The 27,310-nt window shown below is 42.3% G+C and overlaps 1 protein-coding gene across 2 annotated transcripts in view; it reads right to left on the bottom strand.

Annotated features, from left to right (window-relative positions):
* Positions 1-27,310, bottom strand: part of Tmtc1 (transmembrane O-mannosyltransferase targeting cadherins 1) — a 257,242-nt gene that overhangs the window by 19,673 nt on the left and 210,259 nt on the right. For both annotated transcript variants that reach the window (XM_063254490.1, XM_063254489.1), the window contains 2 exons: positions 23,988-24,131; positions 6,469-6,577 (listed from right to left, as the gene is read on the bottom strand). In XM_063254490.1, coding sequence (XP_063110560.1) covers positions 6,469-6,577; positions 23,988-24,131 — 253 coding nt within the window. The remainder of the gene's footprint in view (positions 1-6,468; positions 6,578-23,987; positions 24,132-27,310) is intronic.

Genomic DNA, 27,310 nt, shown 5'->3' on the forward strand with positions numbered 1-27,310 from the left:
GTTCCAAGTTGACTTTGTCTGCACATGCACGGCTGAATCTACCCAAAAATGCCATCCATAGAAGGAAAAAAACTGACCCTGGACATCTGGATTTATAATTTGAACTTACATTTTATCTTCTGTATTTCCTTTCAATCTTGGGTGAAGCCATTATCCCAAAATACATGAGAGGAAAATATTGTAAGTGATCTTACATTAATTAATTGAGGCTTCCAATAGGCTATAATCATAGGGCTGGTAATAATTCACAGGTCAGACGCATAAACAATCTTAACTTTATTTCCTTTACTGCAAGTAGAATGCCAAGCTATATAATTTATGGTGAGAAGAAGCTGGTCATGTGGTGGGCTTATAAGTGTTTACAGACCTGTCTGCAAAGCTGGAAGACAGCCAGCCCCAAATGTTAACAGAACCAGCAGAGAATTCCAAGTCAGAGACCACCCTGACTTCAGATAGAAGCCCATCTTCTGTCCTCAGACTTCCTGACCCTTGGCTGCACAGCATGCAGAGGGACACCAACTCCTCCTGGAAAGCTTTGTTTCCCACTTCTGTGACAACGCATCTCCTGGGCTGCCTTGGTCACCTCTCTCCATGTTCAGCTGCATTTACCACTGTCCGTTAGCACTGTCTAACCACAGCTCCTTGGTGCCACACAAAGGAACAGAGGATGGAGGCCCAGAGTGTAAATGTTAGCTCTGTCCTGCTATTTGCAGCAAGACCATGGGCAGCTGCTGAACTCTGCCTACTGTGTCATTTCTATCCACAAATACACAGTCACAACTCTTCAAGGTGTTTTCCCCTACACCGCTCTTCACTTTCTTTCCTGTTCATAGTACTGTTTAATTTGAAGCCCTAAATCTCCTTCCTGGCCCCCACCCTCCCTCTGTCATCTCTCCAAATGCCATTTTCCTATAATGTCACAGGAAGGACATTCAAGGCTTAAAGGCTGCGCATTGCTGGTGACAGTGAGCTGCTGCTGTTCCCTTAGGAAGTGGTTTTGTGACTTGTTGACGAGTCAGGAAATGTACATGTGCTCTTTGACACAAGGATGCTGTTTCAGCAATGTATCATTAGGATGGTTTCCGAAAATGGTACTTTCGGAAAAGCCATTAGAAAGGAGAAGTTCCTTGCCATAAAACAGAAAGGAAAACAAGAACCTCAATCACCAGCAGTAGGCAAATTATTAGGTAAATTACAATACCTTATTTTGAATTAGTAATCAATCTGTGGAATTGCAAAAGGCTTATTACACCATGGAACCTACATAATACGATGCATAACTTCATGGCAGTGAAAAAAAACAGGACCCAAACCATATGTGAATGTAAGTATTAAAACAAGAAAAATATCACAAAACTACCAGTATGATACAAAAATAATGTTTGTTGTTCCTAGATATTTTACTAAGGGTGAAGGCTGAATTTTTTCCAAGTTTTTACATTTTTATTTACATTACTTGAGTAATTGGAAAGGAAAGCTGAGCTCACTTCCTCCCCAGCCTGCTGTTCTCTGGCTCCCTGGGGTTCTCAGTCCTCTAGGCAGTCCTCTGTTGTTGCCCCTTGCCTTTACTCACCTGTTGACGTCCCCACCACGAAGCCAACCTTTTTGCCACAGGGGTCTCCCTCACTTTCTTCCTGACACAAGGCTCCCAACTACTCACCCCAGCAAGCATGCCTCAGCTTCCTGCAAAATGCCCAGTGCATTTCCTCATGATCTACCTGCCCATTTACAGACCCCTCTCCTTAGACGCTCAGCTCTGCTTCCTGTATCTGCAGACCTCAGGTTAGGCCCTAGGATGGCCTTCCTTAGTTCAGCTGTGTACTGTCTTTCTGACTCACTGACCTATTTTTCGCTCTCTCCCTGTTTGAACCTTCCGCTTTGCCCATTCTGTGTTTAGGTTCCATCAGAGTGAGGCGTGCAGTGTCAACCATCAACCCCGATGCCTCAGCGTCTGGAGACACTGAATAGGACAGTGGTGAGAGCAGCAGATGGATGTGTCTTCCTTGGAAGCCTTTCCCCTTCCTCCTTCCTGGTGAAGTGTTTCTGTGAGTGTCTGACAACTGGTTTGAAATGTACCTGTAGGCAAGACTGAGCGCTGAGCTAGATGAAAATACGAATCAATACATTCACCAAAAGTTGAATAAGTTTACCCAGAGACTCAGATCAGAATGAAGTCAAGCTGATGAGAAGTCCCTACATGTGCAACAATGCTTAAAACACCTTTTAAAAATTAAAGAAATAAATAAGCAGAAGCTGCTCTTTTCAAATCTTTCCACTGAAATAGCTGGAAAGCATAGTCAGAAAAAAAAAATACTGAAACATCCTAGAAAATCAGAAACTTTGGGCAAATATACGGGCCTTGAAATTAAATACAGAAAAAGGTGAATCTTCTTACATGGCTCAGTAAACATGCCCACAAAATGGGTGATTTTTTTTTTTTTTAACCTTAGGTTAGGAAGCATGGGCCACCCATGTGGACGTGGTGTCACTGGGAAACAGCCTGCTCAGTGAGGGCACAGGGTCTGAAGCATTCTCTCCTGACTAAGGAATTCCAAACATGAAGACAGGCCAGGAAGTTAGAGGGAGGGTGGGCCTGGGTTACACGGAGGTGGCCTTGTTCCTTCCTGTTAAAATCAGTCACCTCAAGGGGCAGAAGGAAGACCCTTCAGTCTTTCCACTGGTTTCTTAGGTGGCATAGCACTTTATATTTACATCTAGTATACAGAATTCCGCCAGAAGATGTGACCTTTGTATGTCAGAAAAGACCATGGGCTCAGCTCTAATTTTTTCCTTAACTATTATTCATTGGGAGGTGTAGTAGGTTTACATCTGTGCCACTGCGGTCCACCAAAATCAGGCTAATCAACAAATCAATTTTAAATAATCCACCTGACACTTCTTAAAAATAACTGAAGAGAAAGATCTGTGCTGTGCTTTTAAAGTTTTTATCTGAAAATTGCATTTGCTTCTGCTTTAACTGACGGCAACTAACTTCTAACTGCAAGAAAAAAAGCTTCTAACCACCATAAAATTTGTTAACAGTAAGAATGAATTGAAAGATACTGAAAGATGGACTAAAATAAATTTTAAATTCACTAAACATCTGCATCAATTTTAAAAGCATTAGCTTTTCATGAATTTAGGGTTCATTAATTTAGAAAAGGAATAGAACTTCAGGATATTTATTAAGGCAAATTATTTTTGTAATATTAGCATATTAGTATTTTAGTTATATAGAAATGATAGCACTAATTATATTGAAGCTCTGAGTTACCCATTAAAATATTCATTAGAACTTAGATGATGTTCAAGAAGACAGTTTTAGATACTCTTAAAATGTTAGAGTTGTAATGGCACATGCCTGTAATCCCAGCGCTCAGGAGGATGAGGCAAGAGGATCACTGTGAGTTCAAAGTATGCCTGGGCTACATAGTGAGCTCAAGGCTGCTCCCAACTACATAGTAAGACCCTTTGTCAAACAACAACAACAAAAACAATAATGATAAAAGTTCAAGCTATTAGCTACATTAAGGTTATCAATTCAGAATATTTATCAACTTTCAGACTGGAATCTAAGGCCCAGAGAGATGCTGGGCTCCTGGCCTAAGCCTGTGCTGCTGTTTATTATGAAGCATAGTTTTGGTCCAGGTCCTAGGCAACCAGGTCCCCGATGTCATGAACTGCTACGTGCAGCCTGCCTTGCCCAGTGTGCTACACTAAGTCTTCAGAGGCACACAAAGACAAGGCTGGTTTTCTTAAATTTGCACTCATGAGTGGGAAAGATGAATTTGAAACCCTCAAAGTCAAATAGTATCTAAATTTTAATGTAAGATATTAGTCCAAGACATGAAAATGTGATTAGTTTTGCATGTTAAGGATTCCTACAAATGAAGCTCTTTGAACAACTCACTGAGAACAGGGAGGTGGAGGAACGTCGAAGTAGTGGTTGAACGGTTTTTGAGACGGGGAAAGAGAAGGCAGACAGAAAGGAAGCCACAGGAGTACGTGAAGACAATGAATCCCAGCCTTGTTGGTGAAGATCCCACTGCGGTAAGAGGCACTCCCATGTAACACAGGGTGACCTTCCTTAGGAAGAGCAAGGCCGTGCCCCTTGGCTTGAGGGACTGCTGACTGTTAACATGATGCTTCGTTATTTACTTCCTCATGCTTCATAACTCCACAATGAAATCTGGGCAGTTTTCAAAATTATAGAATATGAACCAAAACAAAATCAATTCCTGCGGAAAATGACATGCCCAAGAGAGAGGCTGTGCAGACATGTGGGCTGCGTGGTCCAGGCGGCTGCAGCTGGGGTGAGTGGAAGGAGACGAGCGGAGTGTGGTTACTCTGGCAATCACGAGGCTTTCCACCCATGGGGTTAAAACAAAACAGAGCCCCTGTCATTCCCCAGCCTTGCCTCTCCCGCAGCTGAAGCAGAGCAGATCCCTTCCTGAGTCCTCACAAGTGGTCTCGTACTGATGACTGACACTGTGGGCTCTGCCCCTCTGTGGAGGCCAGCGGTGGTGAGGTGGTGACAACAGTCAGGTTCCCAGGGTGGATTCTCCTTCCAGTCCTGGGAGACACAGTCTAGGTACACAGCAGCATGGCTCAGGCTCAAGCGTCTATCACTGGGGTCCAGGTCCTGTGCTGGAAGGGAGCTGCATGTTCCTCCAACCGCACTGCTGGGCTTTCCAAGGTGAACGTCCCATCACCAAATGGGACAGGACGAGTAAGAGGAGGTCAGGGTGGCTAAGATGTATATCCTCAGACAATTTAATGAAGAAATCAGGTGACAGGTGAGGAGGGGGTGACAGGACACAGTGCAGAGCAGGAGGTCCTCACAAAGGACCACCAAAGAAGACCTCGTGACATGGCAGGAGCTGGGCTGCTGAGAAGTATGTGGCAGAGGGACAGTGGGGTGACAGGAAGCATGCAGGACTGTCTGGGGTACTGCAAGCTGCCAGCCAGACAGAGGAGCATAGAGCAGGAAGGAGCCAGGATGGCAGGAGAAACAGGGCTGGTGATGGATAGAACCAGTCTCATCCTCAAGAAACCTGACTGTGCCTGTTTTCACACATACCTGTAGTCCCAGCACTCCAGGAGGATGAGGCAAGAAGATCAAAAGTTTAAGCTCAGTGTAGGCACCTTCATGACTTAAGAAGACTTCGCCTCAAAACACCAAAATGAAAACTGGTATGGGGACATAACTCACTGAGAAGGTTCTTGGTTAGATCCCCAGTACTACAAAAGAAGCAAGCAAGCAAACCAACCAACCGATTAACCAAAATCCAAAAACCACAGATAAGAGTTACTCTACTGGCCAGCCCAAATGCCTCTGTATCTGTGGGTTTCCCATCCATGGGTTCAGCAAATTATAGATCAAAAATACTCAGGAAAAAATATTGTGCCTGCAATGAATATTTTTCTTCTCTTTATTCCCTAAATAATACACATATGCACACAGTATTTACCTGCATTAGATATTATAAGCAATCTAGAGTTGCAAAAAGGTTACAAGAAGGATGCAAAGACTCTGCTGTCTCCTGTTAAGGATCTGAGCACACAGACCCTGGCCTCCAGGGAGACTCTGGACTCTTTCTCTGCAGATGCTGAAGGACGACTGTATTAAAGGGAGAACACAGGGCTATGATATTCATCACTTAAATAACTATCCCTAGATTGCCCTAATTTTGCTTCTTGGTGGAAGTTTCAGGATAGTTTTGAAAGTAAATTGCACCCTAAGTAACCGACAAGCAGAAACAAATCTTTCCTTATGTTGAAGCTAAGTAACATCTTGAAAGCCACTGAGTTTTAAAGACAATGTGGCAATTGTGTGACACAGAATCTAAGGTGTACCAAGGACTTGACATGTGTTAACAAAACTGTACCATCAGTGTACAGAGAAGAGTTGTATCTGCCACTCTGTAGCCAGGGGCCATGCATCCACAACTCCAAAAAGTGGTATCAAGTCATTTAGATGAGTAGAAGAGGGAGGGGTTTGGAATGCAGCTCTGCCTGTGCCCTGCAGAATGTCCTCTTTGGTCCTATCCCATGAGCCTGTTATTTTCACACAGGTGTGAAAGCACAAGATCTACAGAACTGTCAATAATCGGTTCCATATTGAGTTCACAGAGCCCATGGGTCATCCACCGGAAAAAGGTGACAAGTAAATAGCAATTAAAAGCAGCAAATGTCATATATTTCGCTTAACAGACTCTGTCCCAGAGTGAGAGAATGTATCAAGGACTTTTTGTGCACCATCTTGGTGTAAAGAGGCCACCAGTGCTGCACAGGGAACACCAGAAGGAAGGAACAAGGCTCTTATTTCTGTCAAGGAAACTGACATGAAGATTAGATGTTCACTATGAACTTAGCAATCATTGTTGATCATCAGCACAAAAACTTGTGTAACATTAACATTTACTAACAGGCACATTTAAAACTGCTGTGTTAAACAGAAACAATTACCTGCTCGGCCAATAAGGAGGCTAAACTGGAATACGCATCTGCAAATTCTGGGCCGTGTTTAATGGACTCCTTCAGCAGGGCGACAGCTTCTTCTTTTTTCTCCTGGGATCTGTAGAAAATAAGAGGAGTATGCAATATCTTTTATTAACATGGTTTAAATTCTTTGACGGGACTTACACATCCCATTTATTTTAGCAATGATTAGCTGGTTCATTCTGGATTTCATTGCAGATGAGTTCAACGAGACTGTGCCTGGAGCTGATGCCATGGGTTTTGAATGGAATTTCTACCTTCCATTTCTTGCTGTGTACCTTTTCTTTCTCCTTTGGTACTGCAGACTGAACCCAGGATTTTGTACATTTTAGGTAAGAAGCATTCTACTGGGCTAAGCCTCCAGTCTGCTATGCACTTCTGGAGAGTTTTACTTAATAGTTTACAAATCTGCTAACAGGAATCACTGGTCTTCAGGATAACAATTTTGGGGGATAACCTGGTGGCAAGAGAGCACGTTTACAGGCTGTGGGAGAAGAGCTGTGCCCTGTTTCTGACTGTATTGCTACAGGCTGACTTCCTAACGGTGGCTGAGTTACCACCCAGGGACATATCAGACCTGACTACGAAGGTTCATCTTTGGTTTCACGCCCAAAGGATAAAATTTTTATGCATGATTTATGAATTAGAAAATGCCATGACTGAGAGCTGGCAAACAATAATGAGCTTTTACTGAAAATTGAAGTTGGATCTGTCTTCCTCATTTGAGGGTTCTCTTGGTGACTCACTTCCACTCAAAGAGAACTCAAGGCTCGAGTAGATGTTCTTTCTCTGGATAGTACTGTACTGATAGTGAACAAGACATTCACTTGTTATCCTTGTATCAACATCTCTGAAGCCAGAAATGTACAGTCATCTGCAGTAACTTGGCTGCTGATCCTTGTTAAGTCCTAAATATTACAAATGGCCTGGGGTGTGAAGAGTAGAAACCCTGAACTACAGCCAGCAGCCAGCCTCAATGTCCCATCTTTATGGGTACCAACGCAAGGCTGTGGGCTTATGTTTTTATTATTCATCACTTAGCAATGACTATGCACCATATGTTCTCATAAATTTCTCTATAATATTATTAATGTAACCTCACAACAATCCCATGTGGTAGGTATTGTTTTATTATACTCATCTTTCTAATAAGAAAATATGGATCTAGAGGAGTCACTTAAGCTTTGTTCATATAACTAGCCTTGAGAGTCTCCTTCCATCAAACTGTACCTACTCATTCTGACCTCTGAGGGCCACCTGGGTTAGCCCGCTGCTATGCAGCAGAGTCTCTGGCTAATGCCATCAGGATCACTGGGAAGCTGATCCAAAATGCTGAGTCTCAGGCCCCACCCAGGCCTACTTCCCAGACCCTGAATTTCCAAACAATTCCTAGGTAATCTGTACATGTACTGAGATTCCAGCAGACCTGCTCAGGAATTACCAAAGGCAGTTGAGCATAGCTCCTGTAGTTCGCTGTAGGTCCAGTTTCTGTATGATGAAGTTATGTGGAGGCAAAAGTAATGCTGAGTCCTGCTTGAGCTCCTAAGTATTGCAAGTAGTTCTTTATATAAGTCAGTTTCACTTAGGGTGATATTTCCTATCCCAAGCTTAGGGTGGAGTGGATGTGGAAGCCATGGTTCCAACACAGACCCTGGGTTTAAGGATCCAACTTAGTAAATATTTATCTTGTTTATTACCTGTCGGGCACTTAGCTGTTTCCTAGTGGAGATGGCTTCCAGCTATCTTCTTATTAGGATCTAACTAACTCGTATCTTTGAAAATAACAGATTTAGCACACGTTCTTAAGTGGGTCATCCTTGGTATGTGGCTTTAAAGTCACACAGTTATATAATAAATTTGAATTAAAGCTCTCTTAGTTCTTGTTCAATTCACCCAGTCAACAAAAAATTTAAAAGTGGCAAGACTCTTGGAAGTGTGCTATGTTTACATATATCCAGGTTTTGTTCTAAAATATACCTTGAAGTAATTCTTCCATTGACATGCTTTTAAAGTGAAAGTGTATTTTTAAAAATTCTCGTAATATGACCATTGATTTGCTGATTAGAAGAACTCTTTCTCTAAGGAGTTCATTCTAGTAATATGACCACTGGTTTGCTGGTTAGAGGAACTCTTTCTCTGAGGAAACCCCACAGTTTAACTGTTCCTCTGAGGAAGAGTTCTTCCAGACTCAGGGAGTGAGGCTAGAGATTAAGTCCTGCAGGACAAGTTTTAGTCAGACATTCTTCCAAATCAACAGAGGAAAATCGCATAACAATTTGAGAGCAATGATTTAGGCTATTCATTTGTCATCAGTTACATCATTCTGAATGCAAACCTAGGCCTTTTCTATATGATCCCAATGAGCTCAACTGAATGCAAATCCCTGAAGTTGTCCAACAACATTCACAGGACAGGGTGGGACAGGTTACCCTCAGTGATTCTCAGGGAGCTTGGATTCCATGTGGAAATAGCATCATGTGATTGATGAGATCACTGGGTTTTACAAGATGCTAGGACTCAGGCATGTTTCCCAAGGCTCTGCCACCTGCGATGAGGCTGATTTTGCTTGGGAGCCTTGAGACTCTCGGGGCAACAGGGCTGACGGGTACTTCACAGTGCTTTTTAAATAAAAGCCCACACAATTGGTAAGTGATTGTACTTCTGAAAGGCAGAGGTATAGAGGGTTTTTAAAAAGATTTTTTTTTTTTTTAACAGTCTCTGGCGTACCATTTGGAGGAAGTAGAGGAGAATGGGTGAGGTTTGACACAATAATTACACAGACAAATTTGTCTAAATGGATCCTTCCTAGGTTTATTTAGCAACCTACTGACCATATAAGGACCAAACTTCATTTCAAATCGCATCTGATTTTGGTAGCATCCCTTTTCAGATACACACAGTGGCACAGGTTCCTCCGATAATTACCCCACAGTTTAAATCGGAACAAAATTCCTACAATTCCAGTAGACTCCCATAATCCACAGTGCATCTGATTTTGTTTTGCTTATGAACACCTTAGTTCACCCACGTGCTTTTAGTTGCTTTTTCTTTTACTATATAAAGACACTTGAATTTTTTCTAAAGCTTCACCTTCAGTATATTCCCTTCCATAAATATCTTCACTAACGCTTGTTTACAAACAGACGTTTAGTCTCTGGTTTACAATGTGGTCTCGCCAATGTTGCAGACACACAGAGGGACCCACTGCCCCCGCCAGACCAAGGGTCCTTGGGCATTGATTCCGCAGAACCCAAGAGCTTACCTGTTTTGCTAATCCTCTATCCCTACTGTACCTGAAAATCATTTGGGATTGTTATTTTTCACCCAGTACTGGGAACTGAACCCAGAGCCTTTGCAATGAGCTACATCCCAATCCACTTCTCATTTTTAAATTTTAAGACAGGGTCTTGATAGGTCACTAGGCTGGGCTCAAATTAGCGATTCTGTGGTCTCAGCCTTCTGTTTTGCTGGGATTGTTGGCTGGCACTATTAGGCCCAGTTTGAGGTTGCTTTCAATTCAAGTCAGATCTCTTAGTAAGTTCTTTATGCAATCACCATCCAGATCTGAAAATCTGCTGAATCCAACCTCATTGATTTCAGTAGTAGAAGCTGATTTACCCTGGACCCAAGCAAGAGGAAGACTTGCCCCAGACCAGTGCTCTCCCTGGGCGTGACCTTGCTATGACCTTGCCTAGGTCCTCCCTCCCCTCCACTCAGTTTCTGGTCCCACAGTGACACCTTTTCTGACTTGCCCATTTCAAGGCACAGTTTCCTCACAGAACTCCTACATGTGTAACACAATTAGACAAAAACTTACACTGGACATGCCTGTCCGTGAGTCTGTATCTATAATCATTTAGGTCAAGGGGCCCTAAATCTGAAAGTCTGAACTCCAAAATGCTCCAAAATCTTAACTTTGTCCAATAATTCCCAAAGAGTTTTAGATTTTGGAGCAGTTAGAATTTTGAATTTCTAAGTGAGAGATGCTCAATCAGTAAAACCTATGTGAATATCTTAAAATCTGAAAACCTGTATATCTGAAACACTTCTGGTCCTACACATTTTGAAGAAAAAAGGCAGAACATGGAGCCGCTGACATTTGTATCTATCAGTGTCTATGTGTGCAGTGTGAGCATCTCCACTTAAAAACATGACAGTATGGAGCTGCCTTAGAGAAGCCCTGTTCTGGTTCCCCAGGGCCAGCTGCCTTCTGGTCTCCCTGATATACCTTGTTTAGCAGGGCTCTCTCCTTCTTCTAGGCTGTGGTCAGCAGACGGAGGTACCCTCACCCCACCTCACCTCCTTCCAGTGCAGGTCTGCCCATCAGTCAGTGTATCATTCATACACTGCCAAGGTGTACAGTTCTCTGCCAAGCACCACACGAAGCAATGTCTATGCATGGTTTATTTTACTGCTCATTTTGTGTCATGAAGGAGGCACAATAATCCTAAGATTTACACAACAAAACGAAAAACTGCTATCCCACTCCAAATTAAAAACTAAGACTTAGAGACCTCAAGTCGCTCACCCTATCACACAGCTACTCTAGTCACAGGATGCCAAGTGGGAACCTGGAGCCCATCTGTGCACTGAGGGCCACACTGGCACTGCCACGTTCATGAGTGAAACCTCCCACAAGCTCTCTGTGGCCATCACTAGGCGGAGATCTTCATGGACAGCATCTTACCCATCTTACCAGTTTTTAAGTCTGAGAGAATGGTCAGCACAAGGTAGAAATGCAATGGATGCACTTGGTTAAGATAATTAAAGTTTAATTACATTTTTTTGAAAATGCATGTTTTTATTATTTTATTGCTAGATCCATGCAAACTTCATTTAGTGAGTTTCTTGATATTCTAATAAATTTGATAGAAAAGGATAATATACGCAAGCATTCCATATCTTTGTCTCTAAACCCTGTCATTATTACAGAAATGTTCGTAAGGAAGAAAGAAATCGGCCCACACCCAACTTGGAATCACAGGGGTGATGTCCAGTTGCTGGGCCTCACTTCCTGGCAGGCTATGGAGCAGTGTAAAGAACAAGCCCAAAGCCGGAAGGAAGCACAGGGCTGATCCTCCTGTGCCTCAGGCACACAGGAGGGAGCACTGTAGATATTTTGCGTTCATCAGTTCATTTAATGCTCTAAAATCACCTATGGACTTCTATATTCTCCCTTCTTAATTTTCAAAAGAAAGGAGAACATGGAGCTGTTGACATTTTCTCAAGTTATATAACTCTACATTTCAAACTATACACAAAAAGATTTCAGATGTCAGAGCGACTTTTCCTTGTGTGCATACTGTCACAGATCCTCAGGATAATAACCTGCATTAGCAGCGCTGTATTAAAATGTAAAATAACACTGGCAACAATCCTGCAGAAGCCCTGGGTGCCCCCCACTGCACGAAGCAGAATGACAGGGAGGCCACAGAAGACAGGACTACGCCCCGCGGGAGGGAATACAGCGGAGAAGGTAAACTGGGAAACCCAGGAGCGCTCCGATCCTCCCTCCTCCAGCCAGGAGGTGAGTGTGAAGCAGCCTTCCATGTTAGAGGGCAAGACTTTGCCAGAGAGGCAGCACTTCAAACACATGCTATGAAATCTCTTAATAATCAGTATCACCTATGCATTCAATGAATGACTCATCCCGGGGCCAGCGTCAGAAGGTATTAAAACTTCCTAATGTGCTCATTTTGGCTCTGTGATAATTTTGGGAACCTAGAGACTCATTATTTATGCCAGCCCCACACGTGTGGAATTTCCATGAGCCATTTTGACCTGATGGACAAGCAGAACAGAAGATGGAAAACACTGCAGTGACCTTTTCCTCTGAACTAATCGAGTCTGTGACACAGGTTACTGAGTCCACAGTCGGTTTCTCTGAATCATACAGAAAAATCCCAAGTGAACCATCCCATAACTTCTGACCAAAAAGAGAAAAATCCAGCCTCAGCACACACGCTGTGCAATCAGTCATGAACGGACACAAACGTGGCAGAGCCCCTTGGGAGCCTGACGATGCTCAGGCCTTTTGGGCTTCTTCTGCAAAGCCCTCAGTGGATGCTGCTGGAGCCAGGGGACTGGAGTGGGCGGGGATGGGACAGTTGCTCTGCATCCAGAGAACCATGCTCCTCAGCACCCCCTTCAGCACCTTCTGTTTCCCTGAGTAGGGCCACCATGTGAGCAACCACTGTCCTCCACAGCCTACACACTGTCTTTATTTCTCCCTTTCTGAAGCACTTTAGTGCTTAAAAACTCTGAGGGATTCTGGAAAAATGTAGGATTCCAGTACTCTAAGCTTCCGTAGGTCTTGAGTGGAACCTAGGAGCAATTGTTTATTTATTTTTTTGCAGGGCTGAGGATTGCACCGAGGGCCCCATGCACACTGGGTAAATGCTCTTCCACTGACCCACATTCCCCAGCACTTTTCACATTGTGTCAGGGTTTCCTATGGTGCCCAGGTTAGCCTGGAACTCAATATTCTCCTGCTTCAGCCTTCCAAGTAGTTGAGATTACAGTGTAGACTCACCCTGGCAGAACAGCAGTTTCCTCCCAGGAACTGCCAAAACGCTGAAATTTCTTTTTTGTTGTTGTTGTTGTTGTTGTTGTTGTTGTTGTTTTTTGGTACCAGGGATCCAACTCACGACCTCACACTTGCCAGGCAGATACTCATGCCAAGAAGCTAAATCCCCCGCCCCAACGCTGAAATTTCTCATACTGGGTTACTGAGACCCAGCCACACCCACCCATGGTTTCAAAAGAGAAATCCGAAGCAGAAATGACAAAATGTGTAAGTGTTGCCCTGAAAGGCTGGCAGTTTCACAAGGAGCCCCCCCACTCCCAGCCCCGCTTCCCACATGTGGAGGGATGTTTTCTCTTGTGTGTGAAGTAAAAACATTTGCATTTTCTCATTCTCCTGGCTCTCTTTCAATGACAGATATTTAGCAAAAGCAAATAAAAACTCCCGCCACATTTTCATTCAGTAATTAAGGATCTGTGAAGTCTGTCAATTTAGGAAACTTCCTGGATTTCTATCTCAAATCTCATGACACACTCATTTAAACTGAAAGCAGTTACTTGTTTTATAAAAAACATTGACATTTGGGGAAAAACTGGGAAACTTTTTTCGTAATTTTTCCAGTAACAGAATAAATGGATTTGGTGATCTCCTTGGCAGCTATCAAATTTCCTACTGACCACAGCATGAAGTCAGAGCGTTCAGCAGCTCTTTTTATGACTATTACTTTGTTGGATGTTTTGTTGTGTTGTTACTGGCTCCAAAGATAATGTCTCTCACAAATGCAAAAGAGGATGTAGTGTTTTATTTCTTTTCTTTCCTGACAGACTTTACCAGCTAAAAAACTGAATTGTGAAAGTTAAGTTGTAAACAGCTGACTGAGATTATCTTTTTAAAGCATGTGTTTCCTACAGCTCTACTATCATTCCTGTGCAGAGAGAAAAGAAAGTTGGATATATGCCGGGTAGCCTATGTTCAACTTTACTGAGCATGTCTTGGGTAATACAACGCACAGAGAACACCTTATTTCCTTAGGTTCACCCTGATTTCTCTGCTTAACATTTTACAGAAGTCAGACACGAGAGTTCGGAGGCCACATTGGCTAGTAAAGAACAAAAAGATCGTTTATTTTTCGCAACTCAAAATCATACTCCTGATAGCTAAATTTTTCCCCTACACACCTTCCCCAGCAGCATACAGTAATGGACAGGGGGAGAGCTCTGGTCTGTGCAGGTCCAGGCACAAGAACTTGCACAGAGTGGGTCCACGGAAACACTTGTCTTCAGTCCTCTCGCTTGCTCCTTCAGAACAGCTTGTGTCTCTACTACCTGTTCTGCCCACAGCAGCAGGATGCCTACACCACAGGTGGATGGCCTTGCCTCTGCACATGTGGAGCCAGCTCCATGTCACAGGGGCACAGAGTGGGCAGGCAGTGCTAGTCTCAAGCCAGCAGGACTTTAAAGCTCAAAAGCAGCTCCCAGTGTCACTTCAAAAGTGCAAAGCCAGTCCTAAGACATTGTGAGTTCAAAGCCCATACACAGATACACCACATCCTGAGGAGAGCATAAAAACCACGCGCCATGCCAACAGCTGCAAGAGAAAGGGCAGAGACAGCTGAGCCAATGGCTCGGGTTCAGTACTTCATGTTGAGGAGCCTCCTGGCAGGGTTTGTGAAAGATGCTTATGAGAACCCTTGTGAGGATGCAGCCAATGAATTTGCATGGTACACAGAATCCCCAGAGTATGCCCAGAGGAGGATGCAACACGCATGTGAGCCCCATCTGTGCTCCTCATCCCCACTGTGCAGCTGAGGTCTCATTGCCCACGCATCAGAAAATCGCAAGGTGGCCACTGCACAAGTCCTGCCTCTGACAGCAAACATTCAAGTTTTTCCCTGGTGGTCTTCTATTCACAGTTCCATGAGGACCCTAGAAACCTGGGGGCACAGAAGCAAGAGATCCTTGTTCCTGGAGGGCTTTATGGGATCTGTGTGTCCTACCCCTAGTTTTAAGGAGAAGGAATCTTGAGTCTTGGAGAAGCTGATGATTGCCTAATGCTGAACAATGGCATGAACTACCTCTGTCTCACTACTGACTGGACAGTGGGACTTCTCACTTGCTATCCCTCCTCTCCTTCATAAAGCTGATGCCTACATCTGTGTGTGGCTTTTTAAACAAGAACTGAGATGTAGCTAATGTGTAGTAAAATGCACAGCTCTTCAGTGTTTGCTTCAGTCAATGTTGACAATGTTATATACCCTTGTAATAATTATTCCCAGCCTAACAGATCCCCTCTTTCTTTTTGGAACATCTCCCTGCTCAAGGCAATCACTCCTCTGATTTTTTTCCACCATAAATCAGTTTGGCTTGTTTAAGAGCTTCTGTTATAGGAGGTCATTTGATGTGTACCTTTTGGCATCTGGGTGTTTTCATTCAGATTAACTATGAGTCAATCATTTTGTTACAGAACCCGTGTTGCCTTCAAAGGCTGCATTTTATTTATCTCTTTTCTGTGGGTGGACATTTCATTTGTTTATAGGCTAAAATAGTTACTGTAAGTAAGGCTTCTGTAACCATTCATTCATCCTCTTATTTATCTTTCTTGGGTACCAAACATAGAAGCAGAATTATGATTTAACATTTTCTTTGATATTTTAAGAAATTGTCAGTTCTCCAAAGTACATGTTCATTCCATCACAGATGGTAAGAAATCCACTTTCTCCATGTCCTGTTCACAACTTGTGATGCTGATCAGTAAGACAAAATGCACATAATGAGGTATCTTAGGTTGGCCTTGTCAGGGAAGTAAATGACCCTCGTGGCAGTGAAAGAGTTGAAGCTCATGTCATATGCACTGCTAACGCATAGCATATCAAACATAACAGAGATGAGGTTACTTCTTAGAACCCAAGGGTCAGAACACAGAGAGTCTAACAACAGCCACCAACAGGCTGATAGGAACGAAGATAAGTTGTTCTCAAAACAACTGAGCACAGAGAAAAGCAAAGAATGGCAGGTCATCATCACTTTATCACTTCCTCCAAAGGTCAGCAGCAGTGAGAGGGAAAGACAGGCAGAAGAGGTGAGCATTCGAACTGGGGTCACAGAGAATGGGAAAGCTGGTGATGGCCACACTGAAGCATGTCCAGTGCAGTGCTGGAGAAGCAAGCTGAAGCCCTGGGCGACAGAGGCAATTACTAACACCTCTAAGGATGGGACACAGTTTGCTAAGCAGGGGAAGCCAGTGCATTGTGTTCACGTCCTGATGCTGACCGAGAACAGGCAGCAGGCTGTGAGACGGCAGGGTAAGGATGGAAGTGGTGCTGTGAGGTGCTGCACCAGGCTCTAAAGGAGCTGGGAGGAAAAGAACCAGAGAAACAAGATGAGTCAGACGAAGACGCAGGGAGAAGTATACAGGGTTGAGGCCAGAGATGAGAACAGTCTGGAGCAACCTAACTATGAGTAGGACCCAAGGGGCTGGAGTGGGGACTCAACCCACACTGAGATGGAGCTGTTTTACCTGGTCTGCAGAGTACCGTGAAAGAGACGATGTGTAGCAGCTGTCCGTGTGGTGGTGTACTTTAAGGACCTCGGTTACCCCTTCTTCCTAGTTCATTCTGAGCCTCACTGCAGGGCGTCCTTTGGGAGGAAAGCACTCAGGAACTGAGCAGTCCCACAAACGGACTCCCAGCAAGAGGAGGGTGTCTTGCTTTTGTGCTACTGGACCAGTATTTAGTGCTCTCTGGGATGCACTTAGAAGGCAGAGGAGGCAAGGACTCCTACCTGAATGTGTAAAGCTCATTTTTAGGAACAGAAGGTCACGTGTCTAATGTGAGTGCTAAGAGAAAATATATCCCAAACACTTAAGCCTTTCATGAAGATAATGGTTGCCCTTCTATGTCCTAATACTTTTTAGAAATTAAATTTTTCTAAGGAAACCAACTAACGAAAATGTAGCCTGTTATCAGATTCATCTGTATAGTGCAATTATTGGGCATTCCATTTCATTTGTTGTTTGATCCTCGGTTTACTGTAATACCTGTATGTCTCCTAGAGTGAGTGGAAGGTAGTTGTGGCAGTGAAGGAGGCTTGACATGACTCTGTAAGAAGCTCTTCTCATAGTCTAGCAGCAAACACTCATGCACAGCTATTTAATAACTTACAGAGGTATTTTCCCATACTCTAAATTGTAAAATTCTGCTCTGCCTCTTAAGTCCCAGGGACTTCCTTTCTGTTTGGTCATAAAAGGTAATGCGAACCACACTTATTTTCTTTCTTTCTCTCTTTTGTTTTAGTTTCTTTTTAAAATTTTAGTTTCTAAGCAAGGCAACAACAATTAATATAAATAAAAATGCTCGTGTGGAAAGCTATTCCCATCAACCTCGCTAGGGAAAACGTGCTGCAAGAAGAACGTGAACACTGGCTTCACAGTGTTCCCATCAACCTCGCAAGGGAAAACGTACTCTTAGCATTTCTTATACCAGGGAGACAATATGGTATTGACACATGTGAGTTGGATTTATTTCACTTATGAGTATGTATCCATTTACCTATAGAAGTCTCAATGTGATCATTCTTTGTAGCTGAGTAGTACGCCACTGTATAAAAGTACAACATCTTTTTCTATCCATTCCTCAGTTGATGGGCATTTAGGTTGTTTCCAAGATCTGGCTATTAGAAATTGTGCTGCTATAAACATGGATGTATAATGTTTTCAGTTCTTTTGGGAATATGCTCACAAATAGAACTTCCAATCCCAGCTTTTTGAGGAATCTCAGGCTGACCCTCCACAGTTGCATTAGTCTACATTCCTACCAACAGTACAGGTGAGTCGCTTTTTCACAGCCTCTCCAGCATTTGTTTTTGGTAGTTTTCTTGATCCTGGCCAGTCTTTCTGTAAGAGCCCAGTTACTAATTCTGGGAAGTATTTTCCATGTCGTTTGATATTTTGTTCATGAATTCTCTGCCTACCCCTATGACTTCAAGATTTCTACTTACTTTGTCTTCCAGCAGCTTTAGTATTTCTGTTTTAATACTCAGATCTTTGATCCATTTTGACTTTAGTACACGGTGATAGGCCTGGGTCTAGTTTTAGTTTTTGGCATACGGAAAGCCAGTTTTTCCAGCACCACTTATTAAAGACACTATCTTCCAGTGAATGTGGTTGGCCCTTTTGTAAAAGATAAGGTGGCTGAGTGTGTTTGTAGTTGTAGTTGTATTGTCTAACCTATTCCATTGATCTTTAGATCTGTTTTTTTTTTTTCAGTACTATGCTGATTTTACTACAGTAGCTTTTTAGTATAACTTCAAGTCAGGGATGGTGATGCTTCTTGCCTTGCCTTTGTTGCCCAGAATTGTCTTTGCTATTCTAGGCCACTTCTGGTTCCAGATAAACTTTAGAAATGATTTCTCAGATCTGTGAGGTATGCTAGTGGCATTTTGATTGGAATTATATCAAATATGTATAACAGTTTTGGGAGAATGGTCATTTTCATAATGTTTGTTCTTCCTATCCATGAACAAGGAATATCTTTTAATTTTCTGAGATGTTCTTCAGTTACTTTTTTTAGAGTATAAGTATTTCATTTTTTTTTTTTTTGGATGCTATTGTGAAGGATGTGGCTTCTCTTATTTTTCTCTCAATGAGTTTGTTGTTTGTATATAGGAATGTTATTCGTTTTTAAGTGTTGACTTTGTATCCAACTAACTTAGTGAATTTATTTATTATACCAGAAGGTTTTCAATGGAGTTCTGGGGGTCTTCTATGTACAGTATCATGTTGTCTGCAAATATTGATAATTTAACTTCTTCTCTTCCTGTCCTTACTCCTTTTATTTCTCTCTCTTCTCTAATTGCTCTGGCTAATATTTCCAGCACTATATTGAACAGGAGTAGTGATAATGGATATCCTTATCTTGTTCCTGATTTTAGAGTAAAAGTTTTCAGTTTTTGATCATTTAATATGATGACAGCTGTTGGTTTTGTCATAGATGGCCTTTATCATATTGAGGTAATGACTATTCCGATTTTTTGTAGGGTTCTTATCATGAATGAGTGTTGGACTTTAACAAAAGCCTTTTCTGCATCTATAGAAATGATCATGTGATTCTTATGTTTGGCTCTACTGATATAGTTGATTACATTTATTGATATGCATATGGTGAACCATCCCTGTATTCCTGGGATGAATCCCACTTGGTCGTGGTGTATAATCTTCTTGGTGATTTGCTGCATTCTGTTTGTCAGTATTTTACTGAGAATTTTTTGCATCTATGTTCATTATGAAGATTGGCCTGTAGTTCTCATTTTTGGATGGGTCTTTCTCTGGTTTTGGTATTAGAGTGATACTTGCTTCTAGGAATGAGTTAGGGAGAATTGCTTCCCTTTCAATTTTATTGAAGAGTTTGAAGAGTGTTGGCCTTGTCTTCCTTAAACTTCTTGTAGCATTCTGCAGTGAATCCATCAAAACCTGAGCTTTTCCTTGTGGTTAGGTTTTAATTACATTTTCAATTTCATTAATTTAATTTGGGTTATTTAACAGTTTTGTATCTTCTTGATCCAGTTTTGGTAATTCATATATTTCTAGAAATTTGTCCATTTCTTCTGTGTTATCAAACCTATGAGAATAGAGGTTTTCAAAGTAGATATTGATGATCTTCTGTATTTCCACAGGGTCTGTGGTGATTTTGCCCTTTTCATTCCTTATTGCATGAATTTGAGTTTTTTCTTTCCTTTTTTAAAATAAGGTTGGCTAGGGGCTTATTAATATTTTATTTATCTTTCAAAGAACCAAGTCTTTGATTCATTGATTCTTTAGATTGTTTTCTTAGTCTCTATTACATTGATTTCGACTCTGATCTTTGTAATTTCCTCCCTTCTTTTGGCTTTGGGCTTGACTAGCTCTACTTTTTTTTTGATGTTTGATGTAGCATCAGGTTGTTTGTTTGTGTTTGTTCTGTTTTCCTAATGTGGAAATTCACTGCAACATTTTTTCCTCTGAGGACTACTATCATTGCATCCCACAGGTTCCAGTAAGTTGTATTTATATGTTCATTTGCTTGTAAATGTTGTTTAATTTCTTCTTTAATTTCCTCTGTGACCCACTGATTGCTCAAGAATTTATTAGTTAATTTCCATTTGTTTGTGGAGTTTTTATATTTCCTTTTGTCATTAATTTCTAGTTTCATAGTACTATGATCAGATAACATGCATGCGGTAATTTCTTTTGCATTTATTTAAGCATGTTCTGTGGGCTAGTATATGGTTTATTTTAAAGAATGTCCTATGTGCTGCTGAGAACATATATTCTGATGTTGTTGGGTGGAACACTCTGCACAGATCCACTAAGTCCATTTGTTCATGGGTGTCATTCAGTTCTGTTATTTCTTCGCTGATTTTCTGTCTAGTTGAGCTGTCTCTTTGTGTCAATGGGGTATTAAGGTATCCCATTATAATTGTGTTATGGTTTATTTGATTTTTCATATCTGCTAGTATTTGTTTTGTATAGCTGGGTGCTCCCGAATTTGGTGCATATATATTTAAGATTGTTATCTCTTCCTCTTGAAGTTTTCTCCTAACTAGTAGGTAGTGACCTTCTTTATCTCTTTGGATCTTTCTTGGCTTGAAGTTCACATTGTTTGCAAATAGAATAACTACCCCTGCTTTTTTTGGGGGGGGGGCTTCCTGTTGCCTGAAATATTGTTTTTTATCCTTTGAGTTTGAATCTATGAGTCTCCTTTTGTGTTAGATGGGTTTCCTGTATATAGCATATAGTTGGATGTTGTTTCTTGATCCATTCTGCCAGTTTGCTTCTTTTAATTGGTTAATTGAGGCCATTTACATTAATGGCTATAATTGATATATGCTGATTTATTTTCATCATGTTATCTTTATGCTATTGGTTTTTTACCTTTCCTCTCTGTTTAATTGTTTGTCTTGCTTAGCATTTTCTTCTTACGCCTATCTAGAATACCTTTCAGTATTCTTTTCAGGGTTGGTTTGGTGCTTATGAAATTCTTTAGCTGTTCTTTTTCGTGGAAGTATCTTATTTCTCCAACATGTTTTCAGGGTATATCAATCTGGCTTGAAAGTCATTTTCCTTTAGAATCTCAAATATTTCATTCCATGCTCTTCTTGACTTCATTGTTTGTGTTGAGAAGTCTGCTATGATTCTGATTGGCTTTCCTTTAAAGGTCACCTATCTCTTCTCTCTAAAGGCTTTTAATATTCTGTTCTTTATTAAATTCTGGGATGTTGATTATTGTATGTCTGGGTGTAGTTTTATTTTGGTTATGGCTATTTGGAGTTTTATATGCTTCATTTATCTGTATATCAGTTTCCATTTCCACATTTGGGAAATTTTCGCGTATTACTTTTGTGAATAGTCTCTTGATAGCATTTGTATTGTCATCATCTTTTTCATTTACATCTATCAATAAAATTTTGATTTTCTTTGCATCATCTTGCAGCTGTTAAATTGTAATTTCCTGATTCTTTATTATTTTAAATATATTTTTTCTTTCCTGCTCACTAAATGCAAACTTGTGTTTGAAGTCTGAAAGTCTATCTTTACTTTCATTGAGGTGCTTGTGCTAACTTTTGATGAAATTTTTGATTTCCTGGACATCTCTTTGAATATGTCTCATGCATTCTGTTTTTTATATTGTTCATTCAAGGTTTCCATCTTTTTGCAGTGTTCCTCTAATATTTTAACTATGTCTTCTTTGGATGTGTTCAGCATTTCTTTCATTGCATTTATCATTTTTTCCTTTATCTGGGAGATCATTTCTGATCTGAGTTCTTGTATAGCTTCCTGGAGTTGTTTCTTTATTTCAGTTGCTATTATTTCAGGAGTTTCAGATGTATGGCTTATATTTTCTTCCATGTCTTGCTTGGGATGGGCTGGAGGTTTGAGATTGCATTTTTCTCTTTTGTCATTTTCCTGTATTCCCCTAAGGAAGCTGAAGGCAAGGCCTCAGTTGTTTCTTGGATTGAGAATATCTATCCCTATCTCAGGGAGTTTCCCCAGTTGAGTGCAGGTTGTTAGTCAGGCCTTGCCAGGTGGCTCCCAGCCACTCAGGGTCACTGGATGGGAGCCAACAAAGCCTGAAGGGACCTTCCCAGTGGTCCTCTGGTGATGCAGGATGCTCAGTAGGCCCCTACCCGGCTCTGAGCAATGTCCTGAGGCCTCACTGCTGGATGGCGATGCTATATACACTTTTGTCTCCTGAGGTGGAGTGCAAGCGGCTCTGGGCCACTTGGTAATCGCTGGGTGGGCCCAACTGTGTCTTTACATTTTAAATTTCATGTCTGGCACTCATTGGATCTCTGATGGACAGTGCTACTTCAGACTGTTCTTCAGCTTTGAGGCCCCAGGGAGGCAGTGGAGCACGGTGATCAGGGCTGGGACACTCAGCTCAGATGGACCTACGTTCCACTCCTTGTCTCCTACTCACTTCCCAAGGGCTGGGCATGCTGCTTATCTTCTCCCAATCTGTATGTCCTCATTTATAACCAGGAACAATGACCATCTTCCCCTCCTTGAAGTGATCAAATCTAAATTGCTCAAATTTAGAGATGACTTAAGTTCTTAGAATGAGGATTAAGTGGTACATTACATAGAAGAACACAACTTTTAAAAGTGTAATTTTTAGAACTCAAAAGTTAAGTCAGGAGAGAAATAAGGCACAAATCCCAAATAAATATCAAAACAGCAAATCAATCACCTGTAAAATATTCTTTGTTTTTCTTGCTTTTGACCTATGGCTACTGGCTCAGACATATCAAGTAAAAGCAAAGCTCAGAGTTATCTAGATGTAGATTTGCTCTGCTGTCTTCTAGGTCACCTCTCTCTGTCACTTAGCAATGCTACCTCAGCACAATGTAAGCCACCTTTGTTGTCCCCTGCAGAGAGACATGTATATTGGCATTCTCCCCAAAAAACAATCACTCAGCTGCATAGTATGGTAGTATATGCCTATAATCCCAGAATTCCAAAAGGCTAATGCAATAGGCTCATATATTCCAGCCAGCCTGGACCACTTAACAATGTAGCAGGTGAGACTGTCTCAGAGTAAAAAGAAGAAAAACAAGCAAACAACAAAACCAGAAAAGAACTAGGGATGCAGTTTAGTACAAAAGCCCTGGGTGCAACCCCTAATACCTCCTCCAAGCAAATCATATGCAACCAGATATTTTAATGTGAGGTAACCTCTGGTTGGGCAGCACAGTAGTAGAAAGTGAACGGATGTAGTGTACAAGGCCATGAGTTCAGCCTGGGGTCGGCTACAGCCTAAGTCAAGGTCACAGAGCTCCCTGAACGAGCACTGGAGATGAATCTTACATCTATATGCACATGTCACATGTCTACAGACTGGAAAGGTCACACAAATCTTAATGATTTCTTAGGTTCTCAGATTGGCCCCCACTAGAATATTGCTACTTTGTTCCACAGTGAATAGATGGAGAGTAAAAGAGGTGCCTTTTACAGGACAGTTATTAGGACCACAGTTTCCTCTTCTTCCCTCAGCAAGATGGAGCTCCGGGGAAAGGGAGAGAGACAGACTGGGAAGTGCTGAATCTGTTTCCTTCTTGAAGATTCACAAGGCCTATAAGCAGACTAGAGCTCCTTGCCATACAGGAACCATCTCTGCTTAGCCCAGCACATCATATCTGAGTTGATCTGGTCCTGTAAACCTTCCCCACTCCTACCCTCACAATCTCTAAACATGTTCCAGAGCTAGTACGCCCAGGAAGACTCTGGGAAATACTTTCTAACGGGCGAGGATGCATAGAGAAGAATAATACATTCTCCCAAAGTTTGGAGCATAGAGAAGAATAATACATTCTCCCAAAGTTTGGAAACCCTTCAGCTCCAGGAAGTAGCCATGCAGGATGATGATAGGAGCCTGGCGATGGGAAGGTGTCTCAGAACGGGGGCCCACGGGGGCAGGGTGCTGCCCACTTACTTCAGGAGGTTCCCGAGGTTGAAGAGTGCACGGCTGTGCTGTGGGTGCAGCTGCAGGGCCCTCTGGTAGTAGCGCTTCGCCTCCCCCACGTCTCTCGTCAGTGTTCCCAGGTTGTTCAGGGCACTCGCATGGCGTGGGTACAGCCTGCAAGATGGGGAGAGGTAAGCCACTCGACTCAGAGCTCTTCCCACACCGTGACGGTCTGGGTCTCACTGTTTCTATAGCTCAAAGCAAATAAGAGCACACACTTGATATGCAGTGGTAAAATAAATAACTCTCAAATACAGCAAAAATTAGTAATAGTAAATCTACCAGGACTAAGTACATTTTTGTCCTTTGGGCCCTCTATTTTTAACTTTGGTGGTGAGTTCCTCAGTGGCTGAGCTACAGAGGCACTTTTTGAATACTTGCAGCCTGCCAGGGCCGAGACAGGATATGTAACATGTCTCCATCAAAATAAACCACCCCAAAGTGGCTCTCCATCTTGGCTTTCTCTTCTTTTCTTTTCTCCCTTCATTTCTTTTTCATTTTGCTTCACCTACTGCAGTTTGGTTCCACTTAGCTGGACACAGTCTTTTGGAATAAAAACCTTGAAAACTTAAAACACTTTAAAAAATTAAATAATAAATAATGAAGTTCAAAGCAGTGTCTAATATTCTAAAGGCAAGCGTAAACGAGCCCAAGGTGTACATCAGTAACCAAATTTATACTGATTTAAGAGGAAAAGGAATCCATTTCACTCTTCACTTTAAAACTGAGTGGAACCTAAATTGGCACAGCTACATAACTCGGTTGTTCCTGACACATTTTGGAAGACTTTTTCAGGAGTCTAGCAGGGTGGCTCCTCCTCTTGTCACCAGTGAACTGTCTCTGAGTGAGCCTGTGGAGTCAGCTGGCTCTAAATAGAGACAGGCCGAGATAATACCCAATGTAAAAATAGAAGCTGGACCTGTCATGCTTCTTGACAATCACATGCCATGCTGGCCGTCCTGTACTTGTGAAAGAAGGTCATTTTAATTTGAGTACAGAGCAGTTCTTATACTGAAAGGAAGACAGACTGTGTTGCTTTTGTATTTTTGTTCAACCCAGAGCTTCTTGTTCTGTGACCCCTGTCCTCACTCCAGCATGAAGAGAAACATCTCAGACCAGTTCCTACAAGATGGTTTGGAAGGTTTCGCTGGACTAACCAGGGACAGAATCATTTTACATTCATCTTCAGAGCCAGAAAGCCTTTTCCATCTGTAGGGGCTTTGAAGACTGCAGGGATAAGGTATTTACAAGAAATGAGGCAAAAGCAAGCAGGCACAGCCAACCTATGTACTGTGTCTGTCCCTCTTTGGGACTTCAGCATCGTTGACAGTGGTGCCTGGACACCCAGCCCCTCACTTGCAGGAGACAAGTGTTCAGTTTTGTCCATCAGAGACAACCAGAGCCACATAATAAAAGGTAAAGGTTGCCAGTGCACTGCCCATCACACCATGCCCAGGAGCGAAGTGTATGACACCCAGGACTGAAATTCTATAGTAAAGCTCTGTTTGTAGTGGTGGGTACAATCCCCATGCCCTCAGCGGCTCTGGTACCAGCAGTGATAGGAACAATGTCTGGGACTGGTGCTTTCCTTGATCTCAGAAGACAAAACTGCTTAATTCATCCTCTTTCCCATGCTACCTAGGCTCTACCGCCTGCAAAATATATATTTACATTTTTTTTTTTTTTTGTCTTTTTCCTTTTTATCGGTACCAGGGATCGAACTCACGACTGCCTGCTTTACAAGGCAGGCGCTTATGCCGCTGAGCTAAATCCCCAGCCCCTACCGCCTGCAAAATAACTGCTGGAGGTGCAAGGCCAGACAGGGGAGGACAGGCTGATCTGCACAGGAGCCCCACAGGGTGAGCAGCTACACCCCACAGGAAGGTGCTCCTGTTCCACCAAGCAGGTAGTCCTCGAGGGCCGCTGCTCAGCTGGGCTCCACAAGCTCTGCGCTGCATCAGAACAGGCACTCCTGGACTTCCAGAGCTTGCTGGGGAAATGATACCTCCCCAGAGAAACAGAGGCCAAGCCCGCACTGGACTCTTCACATCATCAAGAGCAAAGTGGGAGAAGGGACGCATGAATGAAGCACAGAGAGAAGAGGTCTGAGTGCCATGGGGAGGTGGTCTGCAGCTGCAGGAGGCTCGGGAGCAGAGGGGACCCAGGCAGGGACACAGACCACAACTCCTCCGCCAAACACCGCCTGTAGCTGGAAAGCGCGGGGTCTGCTCAGCAGTTGTCAGGGTCTGCTGGCAGTGCTCTAATTAGTCCATCTCATCACAGTCCACAGCTGCATTATTCATGAAGCCATGCAGAATTCCATTAAAAGGACTCTTAACAATCAGGTCAGGAAAGATACCTTAAAAATTTATATAGATGTAAACATTTTCTTAAAACAGTCTTCTACTTACTGCAAACCTATGCAAGGGCAAAATTTATCCCATTGGTTTACTTTTTAAATAAACCCAGGTTTGGATTAGCTTGGGTTTAACTCATCTTCAGAATCCCTAGGAGGGGAATTTTCTTCTGGAAAGGTGAGTATTGTCTGTGTTGCTACCTTGCTGCTGTCAGAATAAACAGTCTGTTTGCCTTATTTCTGCAGTATAACTCATAAAAGTCCTGCTCGTGATCACCGCCACCTCTAAAACCTCAGAGTCACTGGACAAGACCAGACTGATGATTTTCTAGGCCTATTCTTTAAAACACCTGTGTGAATAATCTCTGAGTTTTCCTTCTCACAGTGTTTTTTTTTTTTTTCTTGGTACAGGGGATTGAACTCATGACCTCACACTTGCCAGGCAGGCACTTATGCTGCTGAGCTAAATTCCCAGACCATCTCACAGTCTTAATCTTCATCTATATATATATTGTTTATGGACATTTATTTTATTTCAATGAGTTAAATTTTAAAAATTTATCTTGGAAAAACTATATTATACAGTCAAAATAGTTCTAAGGTTTGAGGAAGCTTATTTCTTTCCCCTGCATGGAAAAGATTTATATAGGTCAGGTTCTGAGGTCTACATTAGCTGCAATGAATGGAAGAGAATGTTTTCTTCAAGTACTGCGTAATTTATATTTTTGTCTATAGTAACATCTGTTTGAGCATTTCAGGGTTTGCAGCTCTTATTCAGTGGTACTTTCTTATGCAGCATTAACGAAGTAGGGTGCTGAGACATTATTCCCTCCTCTCCGTGCCACTGGGTCACTGAAGCATGAGCCTTAGTGAGCTTAAGAGGGACAGGGAGGGAGCTGCCTGGCAGAAAGCAGAATGCAAGGCAAAGGGGACCTGA

Source organism: Cavia porcellus, unplaced genomic scaffold, assembly GCF_034190915.1.
Source record: "Cavia porcellus strain 051 isolate PalLab524CR breed Dunkin Hartley unplaced genomic scaffold, mCavPor4.1 scaffold_8, whole genome shotgun sequence".
In the NCBI taxonomy this organism is placed as follows: Eukaryota; Metazoa; Chordata; class Mammalia; order Rodentia; family Caviidae; genus Cavia; species Cavia porcellus.